Source organism: Struthio camelus, chromosome 29 (genome assembly GCF_040807025.1).
Source record: "Struthio camelus isolate bStrCam1 chromosome 29, bStrCam1.hap1, whole genome shotgun sequence".
Classification (NCBI taxonomy): domain Eukaryota; kingdom Metazoa; phylum Chordata; class Aves; order Struthioniformes; family Struthionidae; genus Struthio; species Struthio camelus.
In genome coordinates this window covers 4606501-4621849 of record NC_090970.1, presented here as the reverse complement: position 1 = coordinate 4621849, position 15349 = coordinate 4606501, and the positions used below count along the sequence as shown (strand labels likewise).

The 15349-nt window shown below is 52.5% G+C and overlaps 1 protein-coding gene across 1 annotated transcript; it reads left to right on the top strand.

Moving 5' to 3' along the window:
• Positions 1 to 217: 217 nt before the first annotated feature.
• Positions 218 to 12204, top strand: LOC138062756 (olfactory receptor 14J1-like; the record flags this gene model as incomplete). The annotated part of the gene is made up of 3 exons (XM_068921763.1): positions 218 to 679; positions 6993 to 7191; positions 12113 to 12204. Coding segments are annotated over 3 exons (753 nt in total), but the record flags the coding sequence as incomplete, so codon positions are not given.
• Positions 12205 to 15349: the final 3145 nt, after the last annotated feature.

Genomic DNA, 15349 nt, shown 5'->3' with positions numbered 1-15349 from the left:
CCCCATGTACTTCTTCCTCCTCCACCTCGCCATCCTCGACCTGGCCTCCATCTCCACCACTGTCCCCAAATCCATGGCCAATTCCCTGAGGGACACCAGGACCATTTCCTACTCAGGATGTGCTGCTCAAGTGTTTCTGTTTGTCTTCTTGTTTGGAGCCGAGTATTCTCTCCTCACTGTCATGGCCTACGACCGCTACATTGCCATCTGCAGACCCCTGCACTACGGGACCCTCCTGGGCACCAGAGCTTGTGTCAGGATGGCAGCAGCTGCCTGGGCCAGTGCTTTCCTCAATGCTCTCCTGCACACAGCCAACACATTTTCCATCCCTCTCTGCCAAGGCAATGTCCTGGACCAGTTCTTCTGTGAGATTCCCCAGATCCTCAAGCTCTCCTGCTCACAATCCTACCTCCGGGAAGTCGGGCTTCTTGTGTTTACTGCCTTTTTAATGTTTGGGTGTTTCGTTTTCATTGTGCTGTCCTACGTGCAGATCTTCACAGCTGTGCTGAGGATGCCCTCTGAGCAGGGAAGGCACAAAGCCTTCTCCATGTGCCTCCCTCATCTGGTTGTGGTCTCCCTCTTTGTCAGCACCTCTTTTTTTGCCTACCTGAAGCCCCCCTCCATCTCCTCCCCAGCTCTGGATCTGGTGGTGGCTGTTGTGTACTCAGTGGTGCCTCCAGCAGTGAACCCCCTCCTCTACAGCATGAGGAACAAGGAGCTCAAGGAGGCCCTGAGGAAAGTGATGCCATGGACATTTTTCAGCAGTACTAAAATTGCCATTTCTCTCCACAAATGACTCCCACTGTGTGCCATAACGGGACTGAGCTTTGTTTGTTCACTTTAGTTTTCTGATTACTGTTATTACTGTTCTTGGCATAATTTCTTATCATATTGCTACATAAATGCTTAGATTCCCTCCACCTTTCCTGAGACTGCTCTGTCTCCCCTGGTGCCCATATCATATTGTGTCTAACACTGGGTCAGAGCTGACGCCCTCCCAGTTATCTCTGGAATAAAGTAGGTTCCTCCTGCTGCAGTCCCTGAAGGCTGGGCTCTTCCTCCAAAGCTGGTGTCAAGAAGAGGCCCAAGGAATTGCATCCCAGCAGGGCCTGCTGGGCTGGCTTCTCCATGGGTTCAGGAGCAAAAAGCTCATACTCACGTAATGACCTCTTAGAGACCAAGGGCTGCATTTAGGACTCGGCCACCCATCGGTGCCCAGTGACAGCAGGGGGGATGAATGGTCACTGATTGACATGCCCAGAGCTGTCGCACATGTTCAGGCACAGTGTCAGATGCCTGTCCTTCTGGAGGGGAAGCTGGGGCTGCCAGGAGAGCCCAGGGGGGTGTCCTGGGGCAGCGTGTGCCTGGGGTGGGCAGTGAGTGGAGCCTCACAAAGGGAGAGATGGTCCAAGGTGGAGTCACCTCAAGGGAAAGCACTAAACCCAGGTCTCCACAGGCAAAGGAGGACTCTGCAATCTCAGGAGAGACAGTAAGGATCCAGCTGGCATGGGGAAGGCAGACTAGAGAGTGATTCATGTCGCTTTCTGTGAAATAGCAGGGGCAGGATCTAGAGGTGCAGCTGGGCACAGCAAGTACCCCTGGAAATGCTCCCTAGTCCCTCCAAGCACTTGACACATCAGCAGACCCCTGGAGGGAGTAGAGGCCGTGATCCCCATTTGGTTGGGTCTGCTTCCCATCCTCACCAGTACCACCAGTGCAGAGGTGCAGAGTCCCTCCACGGCCCTGTGGCTCCACAGTGAGCTTGCTGTGCAGAGCAGCACTGTCAGCTCAGGGCCCTGTGGGGAGATCAGGGCAGGGGGTGTGGGAATGGCAATGAGACCAGAGGAGGGGTTGGGAGAGATCAGAAGGAGGAAGTGGGACTGGGCTTGGAAGTTTCTTGGAGCGAAAAATGCTGACATTTAATTTAAAAACAAACAAACAAACATTCAGAGCGTGGGTATATTAAAGTGAGCTCACGATGCTGAGCCAGAAATCTTTGCAGTCCTGGCCCTCTGCATGGCTTGGGAAGTGACTGAAGAAGGATTAATGCTCCCCACCCTCCCCGCTCACAGTGCCATCGTCCCTCCTGAAGGGTGGCGCCAAAAGAAAGGCTGGGACCCTGTGTCAGAGCTTGCCTTGAAGGAAGCAGGACCCAGGAGCCGTGTCAGGTTGCTGCTGTCCCTCAGACCCTGTCCCCCGCACATGTCCTTGCGACAATCTCCCCCAGCCTGCATGCTGGCCCTTACCCCAAAAGTCACCTCCAGACAGGGCTCCACGCCCAGCTGGAGGACTGGGCATTCAGATATGACCCTTGGGAGGACGAGTCCTGTGCAGGACTGACTCGGTTCCCCACAGACCTCCTGCCTGGGGCTGGAGGGTACCCAGCAGAAAGGCAGGCATGCCGGGGGGTCTAGTGCCATTGGGGTGGTGACCTCTGGAGCAGCCTCTCTCTGAAAGGGACTCAGGAGCTTCTCCACCTCCGTGTTAGTGGCAAAGGTAGTGTCCCAGCTTCTTCTCTCTGCAGAGCGGAGGATTTAATTCTCTGGAGAACAGGAAAAAGGAAACCCTTTTGTCCACAGGACTTCTACCACCCTGTCAAGCTTCTACCGTCTTCTCCTGCTGTATCACCCCTGAAATCCTTTGGCAGGGACATTTTTTTGGTTGCTGACCCTACTTCTGACCCTGCTTTGAGCAGCAGCAGGTTGCACTACAGGCTTCCTGTGGTCCCTTCAGCTTGAAGTATCCTAAAAGCCTGTGCTCTCAGGCCTCATTTCAAACACCGAGCAAATGTTTCTGGGACATGTGTTGTTTGTGCTTTATGTGACCATCTTGAAGAAGGCTGGTGAACACCTCCTTCTCCCCAGTGACTGTAAGGGCAGCCTGGGAGGCACTGCCTCAGGCATATCTACATTACCCCTGAACTTCTTTGCATCCACCTTTAAGTCCATGGCCTGGATCCCCTCAGAGGTGAGGGGAGAACAGCAGGCTTTTCTGCAGTGTGATGTCTCTACCTCTGCAATTTGCACCTCGAAGTAGATGGTGCCATCCTCCCCTTTCTCAGGAACTCAGCCTGGGTGGGGATGGGAATGTGGAGGCTGTCTGTCACTGCAGTGATCTTGAGATGATGGAGAGGTAAGAGCAATAACAGAATCACCGCTATATACTCCAAAAGTAGCTCTGCAGAGAAGGACCTGGGGAGTCCTGGTGGGTGCTTGTACTCAGACACCTGAGCTCTTCCTCAAAAAAACAATTTTCAAAGTTTTGTTTTGTTTTGTTTTGTTTAAAAAAGACTACATTTTCATCAGCTGAAATGATTGATTAATTTTAACAAAATGTCAGTGCTTTCTCAGGATTACATAATGGAAATGTTGACGAAGGATATGAATCTTAGGAGAAGTAATTTTAACCTACCCCAAACTTCCATGACCACTGCTCTTATGCTGTGGATTTAATCTCAGAATCCTTTCACGTATTTCCACATGTCCTGATTACATTGATCATTTCTGAGATCAACTTTGCATTAGACAAGCTGGGCATATGCCCTTCTCATAGTTTCCCAGTTTTCCTCCTCCCCTTCCTCTGTATCATTCAGGCACCTCTCAACTCCCTAGTCGCTGCTCTGAGCTTCAGGGAGTCGGAAGCTTGTCTCATCTTTCAGCACTCTCATTGTCTCTTCAACCAACTCCTTCACTGTGTTTCTATCTAGCCTCCCCCATCTATTTGTCAAGAACATGTCAAGGAAGGCTATTCCTTGCAGACTGTGGACCTCCCTGGAGGCAACTTGCCCTTGACATACACTTGAGGATGGTATGTTATTTCTTAGGACACTGCATCATGTTTGTTTGTGTTGGATCAGAATTGAGACAAATCCTTCTGTGTCTGTTTGCAGTTAATTTTCTAAGGAAAGCAGGTGGGAATTGGTGCCCAGGAGCTGTAACATTCAGCTACAGGCTTGAGTGGGAAAAGGCTAGATGTTAAGCCGAGTGAGGGAAGTCCCCAGGGGCTGAGGAGAGAAATGTGAGGGCTGGGGAGGTGGGGAGCAAGGTTGTCCATACATGTCTCCTATCCAAAATACTGCTTCTCCCAAATGTCCAGGCTTAATTAGGAAACACCACGGTTCAGTGTGACCTGGAGAAGGTGGGTATCACTTCTGAAACCTGAAGAATAAAAAAAGCTCGAAAAGCAGACGTCTTTACTTTTCAGGTGCTCCTTGAAATCCTTCTCTTTTCAATACCCTCCTGAACACTTGCCAATTAGCCACAGAAGAACTGAAGAAAATGATGGAAAGAGGCATGGGTTGTTAAGGCTTTTTGCATTTTAATGACCCCTCAGGTGTATTTGGTGCTGAGCCCATGGACCTCAGATGCTGAGAAGGTTGAGCAAACCTCTCCAGAAGTTGAAGGGAGAAGTAAATCTCAAAGTTTCTTGGAGTGTTAACGAGTCCCACTGAGGGCTCATTACTGACAAAGCCTTCCCAGGGGGCTGATGAGAGCACAAAGCTGGAGGCCCTGATTGCAGGTAGGCCAAGACAATGTGCAGGTGGCTGTGATGCCATGTCAGCCTTGATGTGTGTAATGAAGCAGAGCAACCAGGCCCTGACACCCAGTCCTTGTGAAGGGTGGTGACTTCCCTCACGCGTTGTTCGGGGCTCTTTCTGGGGGTCAGTGTGAAGGTGGGCATGTGCAGCTCCAACTGCAGGACAACAATATGGCATCTCTTGGTTCCCCGTGGACAAGGAGGCAGTAAGGTCCCAGTGGTTTAAGGAAACTTCTTCTCAGAGGCCTTAGTAGCAGAGACACCAACCATAGCCAAGAGGCCAGAGACCTCGGTTCTGTTGGAGGCTTTCAGCCATGGCAGTGCCCTCAGCCTTCTCCACCACAGGCTGTCCTACACTGTCCCATGCCTGTACTTGTTTCCCTGCAGCCTCTAGAGACCCAACAAGCTTCCTCCCCTTGCTCTATCCCCAGGATCTCTCCATATTTACTGAGGTCTCTCTATCCTTGCTGGTGTTCTTTTAAACACAAAGGCATGGGGTGACCTCAGAGGCCTCTGGGTGACCTGTTGCAGCACACCACTACCCTTCAAGTGACATGTCTTTTTCCTGAAGCCCAGGCTGTACCTCTCAAGATGCAGTTTGTGACCCTTTCCCCTTTTCATGCTCTTTCCTACTACCAACAAAAGCTCCATCCCCTCTGGAACCACCCTTCAAGCAGTCCCAGGCTACTACTATATTCCATTTGTCTTTAACACTTCACCAGGCTGAAGAAGCCCAGGTCCCTCTGCCTCTCCATACAGGCCGTGGCCTTCAGGCCCCCAACCCCATCTTGGCAGACCTCCTCTGGACCCTCTCCATGTTCCTCCCCATTCCTCCAGCACGGGGCAGCCCACACTGCGACACACCATCCCACATGTGGCCACACCAGTGCTGAGTCAAGGGGGATAAGAACTGCCCTTGTCTCGATGGCTATGCACTTCCTAATGCAGCCCTCTATGCAGCTGGCCTCATTTGTGGTGAGCACGCAGCACTGGCTCATAGGGCATCCCTCCTGTAACAGCTAGGCCCTCCTCCTCAGGGTCACTCTCCTGCCCGTCATGTCTCAGCCTGTCCTGATGCACAGCCTGTTCTGCCCCCTGAGGCAAGGTCTGCCACTTCTCCTTGCACAACGTCATGAAGTTTTTGTTGGCCAAAACCCCAAGTTTCTCAAGGCCCCTCTGGACTCAGGCTCCTCTGGGTCAGCTGTTAATGTATGCGTACTGATGGCTCATCCTATCTTGCAGTGCCTCTGGCAGGGTAACAGCATGAGGACCTGCAGGACACTACACATAATAAAAGGCAGTACCAGTTTCAAGGCCCTAGTGGTAAAAGTAGAAATCACCATGGCAACCGTCTCAGACAAGCCAAATGAATGCACAAAGAAAGGAAACCCAGGGCCAATGGGTAAACAGAGGTTGGCTGACTGCATGGGAGGGGATCAGGATGGTAAAAGAAGAGTTTGGAAGGGAGAAAAGAGGGACAAAATGCAATAAAAGGCGAAGGAAAAGAAAACTGAAGGTGATTTGGGGGTGGCTGCCAAGCAGCCCTCAATCTGAATGCCTCTGACCAGAGCAGGAAAAGGATCATGCAGCTGATCTGGTGATCCTTTTGGGAAATCTACTTCCATGGTCACGAGGAAGCTGAAGGTTTTCCCTAAGGTCAACAAGGGAAGACCTGAGGTGGAAGGAAATGCTGAATCATTCAGGCAGGTTGGGAGGGGCCTGAGGAGGTCTCTAGCCCAACCTCCTTCCCACAGCAGGGTGTGTATCAGCTCTAACCAGGTTGCTCAAGGCTTTACTCCTTTAGGACTTCAACAACTTCTGAGGATGGAGATGGCACCACCTCTCTGGAAAACCTGCCCCAGTGCTTGACTGTCTGGATGGGTCAGAAGTTTCTCCTTACACCCAGCCTGAAGCTCTCTTGCTTCAGCTAATGCCCATTGCAGCCTCATCCTCCCATTGTGCACAATGGTGAAGAGCCTGACTGCATCTTCTTGGTGACATCCTGGAAGGTATGAGGAGGCTGTGATTAGGTCTGCGCAAAGCCTTCTCTACTCCAGGCTGAACAAACCCATCTCCCTCAGCCACTCCTCACAGGACAAGTGCTCTGGTGCCTGGGCTCCTTGGGGGTGTGCCACTGAACTCACTCCATGAGATCAATAGTGTTCTTCTACACAGGACCCCCAAATGCCCTTCTACACAGGGCCCCAAATGCATGTAGTATCTGCATGTGCTCTAACAGGTGTTGAGTAGAGGGGGATAATCCCTTCCCTCAATCTCCCAGCTGTGCTCTTGTTCAGGCAGCCCAGGACACTGTGGCCTCCGTTGATGCCAGGACATGCTGCTGGCTCTCGCTCACTTTGCTGCCCACAAAGACTCCCAGGTCCTTCTCTGCAGAGCTGCTGCCCAGCTGGCCACTCCCCAGCCCAGATCACTGCAGGGTGTTTTGTGTACCCCAGGTGCGGGACCTGGCATTTGTTTCATTTGTGAATTCCATAAAGGTCCTGGCAACCCATTCCTCCTTCCTGCAGGGGTCCATCTGGATGGCAGCCCTCAACCATCTAGTGCGAGACAATGTCAAACCCCTTGCTAAAACTGTGGTAAATGACATCCACTACTCTCCTCTCCTCCACAAGGACAGGCCTTTTATCACAGAAGGTAATCAAGTTGATCAGGAAGGCTTTACCTCCAGTAAATCCATGAGGACTGTTCACAGTCACCTTCTTCCTGTGTGCAGAAATGTGATGCAAGAGGAATCATTCCATGACACACTCCTCACTAAAGTGTGGCTGAATGGTCTGCAGCTCCCTGATTTGTCCTTGGGGCCTTTTTTGAAGATGGGCACAGCATATGCCTTTTTCAGCTCATTGGGACCTCCCCTGATCTCCACAGCCTTTTAACTGGTGTCTGGATCAAAGGCGGCCCAGACCTAGGGACTTCTACAGTGGCACTTTGTCCTTCCTGGAGATTGGTTCACCTCTGTCACAGGTCTCAAGGTGCTGCAGAATCAGCTCAGGCAGCAAACCCCTCTCCTACCATTCCTGCACAGCTCAGCACTGTTTCTTCCTGGCCTTGGGCCCTCAGTAAAACTAATAGACAGCTTGAGAGATTGGCTTGGCCGCACTGGGAAGTCAGGACTGAACTCCAGGGCAATCAGGCAGCATACTGGAAGCAGAAGGAAGTGGGGGATGCAGTGGAGGAATTCAGAAATATCGTCCAGGAAAACAGGGATGGTGTTAGGGAAGCCAAAGGTCCCCAAGGGTAGACACTTGAAGGGGATGACAAGGGCATGAAGAAGAGCTGCTACTGCTTCAGGGTCAATAAAGGAGTAAAAAGGAAAATGTTGGCTTACTGCTGGATTGGGCAGAGAACAACAACCAACAGTGAGTGATGACGGAGTGAGGGATGACTTGAAAGAACTCAACCCATATAAGTCTGCAGGACTGGGTGGGCTGCCTCTGAGGACATTGAGAGAGCTGGCCACTCTCACAACAAGACTGCTATCTGTCACAAATATGGCCCTGCAAGCCTATTTCTAGGTCATGAAATCAAGTGTCCACACTGAATGACATGAGCTGTTGGTAACACTGGGATCTGGATATGTCTCAGCTTCCTCGTGAGTGGGTGCCTAGCAGTATTAAGCATCTGGGGTCATTTCAGATGGCCAAGGAAATTCCCCACCTCGCCCCCACCTGATGCTCCAGAAGGATGCAGGTCTCAGAGTGGCTCCATCAGAGCAAGCAGACACTGGCACATGCTTTGGACCACCTCTGTCTCTTCCAATGTCCCCAGATGTTTGTGTGTGAGCAACTGACTCCCACTCTCCATCTCCAGGGATTACAACGGGAGCTTAGACAAGGAGCTCCCATGCAGACATCTCTGCTGGGCACACATCAGGTTGGGCAAGGGTAAAACCCCACGTGCATGTTTGTGGAGTTCAGGGGAAGGATCTGAATCCCAGTCCAGCCCCAGGGCTTCTAAACTGGCATGAGATGCCCAGATGGACTCATCTGAATGAAATCCTGAAGCATGGGAGAATGAACTCCCTTCTTGCCTCCTCTCTAGGAGTCCTGCCTAGGCAAGAGGCAGGAAGAGGGGCTTCCAGAGTGGGACGTTTCCCCCTCTAGCAGGTGACCATCCTCTGAGGAGATAGATTGTAATGCTGGAATCAGTCTTCCTTCCGTGTTCAGAGAGACTGGTGATTCACTGGTGATTCACTGGTGATTATTTTGGTCTACTTCAGTGAACTTTTCCCAGGAGGAGGGAGCCCGAGGGACAGAGAACTTCTGCCTTTAATTGGGCCACTGTTGCTGAAGGGGTCCAGGCTTGTGAGATGGAAGGAGGTCATGGCAACGTGGCAGCAGTGCCCATGTGCCCAGCTGTGTGCAGGAGCAGCTCCTCTGCCAAGAGCAGCAGGGCTGTGGGCACTGCCTGCTGCTGCTGACGGGAGCTGAGAGAAGGCAGAGAGAAGTGGAAGGCAGTGTGGAGTGGGAGGACAGCTGACAGTTCACTGTGGAAGACATCATCCCAGCCCTGAACACGGTAAGTCTCTGGCTGAAGGACAACACTACTGCGGTTCCTGGAGGGGTCTTGTAAACCCAGTCAACTCCATGGCTGAATTTTTAAAGATCTCTCTCCCAGCTTCTCCATTGTGCAGGGGAGGAGGAGGTGCTTTAGAGCAGAGATTCCCTGACACGCCGTCACAGGGACGGGGCATGCTGCTACCTTCTCCCAGGGACAGCTGCAGGGCTGTGAAGTTGGAGTGTGCACACAAGTCTGTCCCGGGTTGTGATTCAGAGCAGTGTCCCTGCCCTGCAGAGGAAGATGAAAAAAAGGGCTACTGGAAAGGGAAAGAACTTTCCTTCGAGGGCTTTCCATTTTCTAATTTTTTCCTAATTTTGACAGGGAGGGAAAAAAAAAAAAGAAAGAGTTTTCTGGTTTGGAAGGACCTGGGACTCACAAACCTTCACCCTCTGAGATCAGGAGGTCTGTTACAAAGCTCAGCAAACACTCTTCAACCGCATCTCAACCTACAGCAGCACCAGCATCACCTTTATGGGCTTCCCTAGGGTTTATGTGACTTGCTCCTTAGCACCTGCAAGCACAGAGATGCCCCTGCCCATGTCTCAGTCTCAAAAGATTTCTGTAGGGCAGCACTGAGCCCACAGAGGGTGGGATGGGGTCTGTGATCCCTGAGAGGGAAAAAATATTGGAGCTGAGAAAGCTGCCAGCAGGGGCAGCTGCAGGCAGCAGAGATGGGCAGGGAATGAGAGGGAACTGCTAGCAGAATCATCATGGGGGGATGGATTTGGGCAAGTCATGGTCAATCCTTCCGACACAAACACCTTCCTCTGAGCATGTGGCCTGTATCTCCTTTCCCACCCAGCAGAGCCTCTGCCCTGAAAGCCATGGGGTCCAGGGCATGAGCTGCCTCCTCTGCAGCCAGACCTCCAGCAGAGGAGAGGGGCATCTCTCCTGCCATGGGTTGATTTTGTGCTCCCCAACAAAGGGGCTCGGAGCACTTGCCCTGCAATGTCGCTGTCTGTGAGGCAGCATGGCCAGGTGGGCAAGGTGAAGGCTTTCATGAGTGCCCGTCTGTCCCTCTCTCCTTGCCTCCCTCAGCAGCAGGATCATGGTGCTGCCCCTTGTTTCCCCTCCTGCCCATGCTGCTCCTCTTCTTGCTCTCAGGCTCTCTGGGGTTTGAGGGGTTTCAGGTGCACCTCAGACACCAAGTTGCTGCAAGTTGTGCAACAGAGGGGTGTGCATGGCAGGGAGGTGGCCCCAGCCTCCTCCTGACCTGTGGAGCTCCAGGAAATGCAGTCCGTGGGACTGGGAAATGAGCTGTCTCTCCCTGAAGGAGAGCCCGTCTTCAGTCCTAACAGTCCTTTGTTTCCCTGTGGTGTCCTGCCAGGCTGCGAGCTGCCCTCTCGAAAGGCACCGCTGTCTCTCAGCTTCTCTCTGATAGCTGACAGACCTATCAAGAAGGTTCAGGGAGGCAGAGATTATGGAGAAGGAGGTGGGAGGCTGTAGATGGGCAGCTGCAAAGAGCGCTGAGTGTCCTTGGCCAGAAGGGGAGTGTGGAGAGCTGCCTGAGGTGCCTGGAGAAAGGGTGAGGAGTTTGGAGATCTGCCCTTTGAAAGTGCACTGCTCTGCTCTCAGCAGGGGCTGGTTTTTGTTTAAGAGTAACATCATCCTGCAGCTGAAAGAGGTGCAAGCACAGGACAGCTGGGGATGAGAATAATAAACAAACGAGCTGCCCTCACTCTGCCCCAAGTGACAGTGGATGCTTTCCTCTCAGGACTCACAGCAGAAATGCCGAGGATTTCAACCTTGAAAGAACACTCCCCAGGGGTGACAGGGACATCTCAAATAAAATAATAATAAAAAGACTTAATCCCTGAAAGTAATTTCTGCAAAACTCAGACAATGGATTTCATTCGACAGTTATTGTTCCCCCCATTCCCATGTACCCCCTACGGCACAGCCAGGTAGACTCCTGCAGAGCCCATGGGCAGAGGTCCCTGCTCCTCCCGACACACTCTGCCAGCCTAAAGCAGAGCTCATGGGAAGGAGCTGCACCCAATTGGGATACTCCCAATAAAGGAGAGAGGCAATGGGGTGTTTCTAATGAGAAATGGAACATTTTATTTCTTTAATTGTTTATTTTTAAAAGTCTTTTCTAACTTCTCACTATCTTTTTCTCCTTGGACAGCTCCTTATGCCCAGGGGGAGCAAATGTCCAACAGCAGCTTCCTTAATGAGTTCCTCCTCCTGGCGTTTGCGGACACACGGCAGCTGCAGCTCTTGCACTTCTCGCTCTTCCTGGGCATCTACCTGGCTGCCCTCCTGGCCAACGGCCTCATCATCACCGCCGTAGCCTGCCACCACCACCTCCACACCCCCATGTACTTCTTCCTCCTCCACCTTGCTCTCCTCGACATGGGCACCATCTCCACCACTGTCCCCAAATCCATGGCCAACTCCCTGAGGGACACCAGGGCCATTTCCTACTCAGGATGTGCTGCCCAGGTCTTTTTCTTCTTTTTCTTAATTTCAGCTGAGTATTCTCTCCTCACAGTCATGGCCTATGACCGCTACGTTGCCATCTGCAGACCCCTGCACTATGCTATGCTCATGGACACCAGAGCTTGTGTCAGGATGGCAGCAGCTGCCTGGGCCACTGGTTTTCTCTATGCTCTCCTGCACACTGCCAACACATTTTCCATTCCTCTCTGCCAAGGCAATGTCCTGGACCAGTTCTTCTGTGAAATCCCGCATATCCTCAAGCTCTCCTGCTCAGACTACTACCTCAGGGAAGTTGAGCTTCTTGTGGTTAGTGCCTGTTTATTCTTTGGATGTTTCATTTTCATTGTTCTGTCCTATGTGCAGATCTTCACAGCCGTGCTGAGGATGCCCTCTGAGCAGGGAAGGCACAAAGCCTTCTCCATGTGCCTCCCTCACCTGGCTGTGATCTCCCTCTTTGTCAGCACTGGCCTGTTTGCCCACCTGAAGCCCTCTTCCATCTCCTCCCCAGCTCTGAATCTGGTGCTGGCTGTTGTGTACTCGGTGGTGCCTCCAGCAGTGAACCCCCTCCTCTACAGCATGAGGAACAAGGAGCTCAAAGATGCCCTGAGGAAACTGATTCTGGTGGTAGTATTTAAGCAACAATAGCAAAAACAATAACAATAATAATCCTGCTGTTTCACCATGGCTGCTGTTCCCCACCATGCTGGATGGACACGTGATGGTTCTCACATCACACATGGGTGTTGGCCAGCCACATGCACAAAGGGCACGGGGTCAGTTAGCCCTTGTGGGGCAAATTGCAAATTTCTCTCCCAGCACAGACCTGTTGGGATCCCTTTCTCACCCAGACACTCCTTTTCATGATGCCTAGAGTTCCAAAGCACTGAAATCCATACATTTATCATGTTCAGCTGAAACTGGTCAACAGTTATGGAAGAAGGTGGGAAGGGAGAAGGAGCAGAAGAGCGTTTTTAGAAAAAAAAATTAACATAGGCATTGAAACAAAGGAGCTCTATTTAACAAACTGCAAACTGGATAGGTACAGTAACACCATGATCACCAGTGCGTCTATGATATTTATTTTTGTTGTTTCTGCCATTCCAAGAGTTTCATTTTTCCTTGTGTGCTGTCTTCTAATCCAGATTGCAAATACACTTTCTAGGGATTTCGCTGTAGTTGAGCAAGATCCCATAGTGTCCACCTGACATATGTTTGTGGAGAGCAGTTCTTTTGGCCACCACAGCACTGCAGAAACTTTCCTGGCTCGAGCCAAAGGTCCTAGAGACATAACGAGTTTGGTAGGTCAGCAGATTTCCTGGCCAGCACAGTAAGAGAAATGGAGAAAAATAATTGGGACAACCTAACCTCATATTTTCACTTGTGCGTTTTAATGACTTCCACACTGCAATAGCAAAAGAGTAACATAAGCTTAGAGGCCTATAGATGCAGATATTGGTTCAAGTTTTCTCTTACGTTGTTTTAACAAAGCCTTTCTCAGTTTTGTTCCCACTACACAAGTCCCTGCTTGGAAGCCGGGACGGCAAAGAGGGCTACACAAATCCATGCAGATCTTCTGTCTAAAGGGATAGGCAACACATTTCCTTGGTCTTGAGTCACTTAAGGAAGAGCATGGATTCAATCAACACACCTGAAGCTTTTGCAGACCATTTTGGTGCAGGAAGAGGAGGCAGAGCCCTTCAACTTGATCAGTAATAACAGCGTACCTTATAGGAACTCTAGGACCGAGATTCACCTTCAGGCTTACTGCTTCCCTGTATTGATATAACCCTCTGTCCCTGACAAATTGTCTTGACTTCCTCCTCTCCCAACCCTCACTCTTACAACAGCCAAGGCTGTTTGCAAAGACCCGGCACTGTGAAGACTTTGAATCCACAGCACCCAGACACATACTTGTTGCAGTTAAGGAATGTTTCCTGCTGTTTAGTATGTATGTGATGAGATAATTCATCTTCAGAATCCTGAGGGTGATTCCTCATCACTATACATGATATCCTTTTTTAATGTGTACGATTTATTAGAGCTGAAAGACAAGAGATGTTTGTTGACTTCCCTGAGTAGTCCGCATGCCTCCCCTGCGCTCCCGCCATGTCCTGCTGCTGGCCTGCCATGTTCTCACACAGAAGTGACCCTGCCATTGACTCTCAGGAACATGGGGAAGGTTTTCTTCCCAGGAATTGCTTGCTCCTGCAGTGGCTTCCCAGGAGGCGGGAGAAGGCCTGGGAGGTAGCAGTGCCCTGGACCCAGGCACGCGTCAGCACCTTCAGCTCGTGAGCCATGGGAACCATCCCTCCTTCCGTCAGTACCTATCTGAGGCCAGCTCCTCTCCAACAGCATGACAAGAGCCTGAGGTCTCCTTGCTCACCCAGAGGGCACGCTCCTGATGGGCTCCCATAAGCACTGCTGGCTGCTGGTCCCCAAGCACCTGGCCCAGGAACTGTTTGCAGGGGCCTTATCACAGCCACCAGCAGTGCAGTGCCATGAGGATCCCTCCAGGCCTCTTCTTCCAGCACTTCCTCGAATGATAGGGTTGCGAGGAACAGGAAGGGCCAGGACCCATCTGTGCCTATCCAGCCAGCTGCAGGCAGCACCCTGGGGACTTGTTTTAGCTCAACACCATGAAATGGTGAGTGTAGCAACAGGGCTGACAGTCACTGGTGCCTTCCTCGCCACCCCAGGAGCCAAGACTGTTCCCCAGGGCTAAGGTGCTCCAAAGAAAGGTTTAGGTGCACACAGAAAGGCAGGGAAATACTGCAGGGATGCGTTTTGCTGCTCCGTCCTGCTGGGCTCAGTGCCTGCATGGAGGGGAACAGCCAGCCCTGCCCGGCCTCTCTGCCAGCCCTGACCCCGGCAGACCCTGGGCCATGGCTGTGTGCTGACCCCCGTGTGGGACACGGCCAGGGCTGGGCAGGCTCCGGGTGCTGGGGGAGGGTGCCAGAGCAGGAGGGCTGTGGGGGGACGGGGTACCGAGGGCTGTGGTGGGGACCGTGCCAGGGGGACGTGTCCCCAGCCCTGAACACACCCTGCCCTGGGCGATGCCTGCACAGTGGGGCCATGGGGCAGTGCACAGGTGCAGGGATGGGGTGCGACTGGGAGCCCCGATGCTCCTCACGGCTCCCCTGCAAAAGAGGAACCGCCAGGAGAGCTCTCCCAGCCCTGCCCCACGAGCTCTTGTCCCTGCCCCAGCCACGGCAGAGCAGAGGCCGAGCACCAAGAGGCCCCTCAGGCAAAGCTGGGCCGGCCTCGGGGAGCAGGTCCTGAGCACTGGGACAGGCAGAGCGCCCTCCTCCTATGTCCCCGTCCTGCTGGGAGGGTGCCACCGGGCACCAGGGAAGTGGCCTGTTTCTGCCTGGGGTCAGTGTGGGACTTTTGCATTTGAGATGATCGTGGTGACCTCTGTGCTGCTCAAACACCAGCCATGACCCCTTGCTGTAGCCCCCACTGCTCCCTGCCCTTCCTCTGCTGACCATGCCACCACCCCCGTGCTGCCCCATCTCCCCTCTCCCCAAACCGCAGGGAGCAGCGGTGTGGTAGGAGCTGGCATAGCCCCACAGCTGCTCTCCAGTCCCAGCCCTCCCCACCTTCCCCCCAAACATTGCATCCACCTTCCAGAAGGACAAGAAAGAGCCTCTGGGAAAGGACAGACTGCTGCGTGTCACCTCAGCCCCTGGGAAGCAAATCTTTGTGGGAGTGATTTCCAGCCCCAGGAAGGGATTGGGATCAGCCAGCATGAAGTCATGGAGGGCAACTTGTACCTGGTCCACCCAGATTG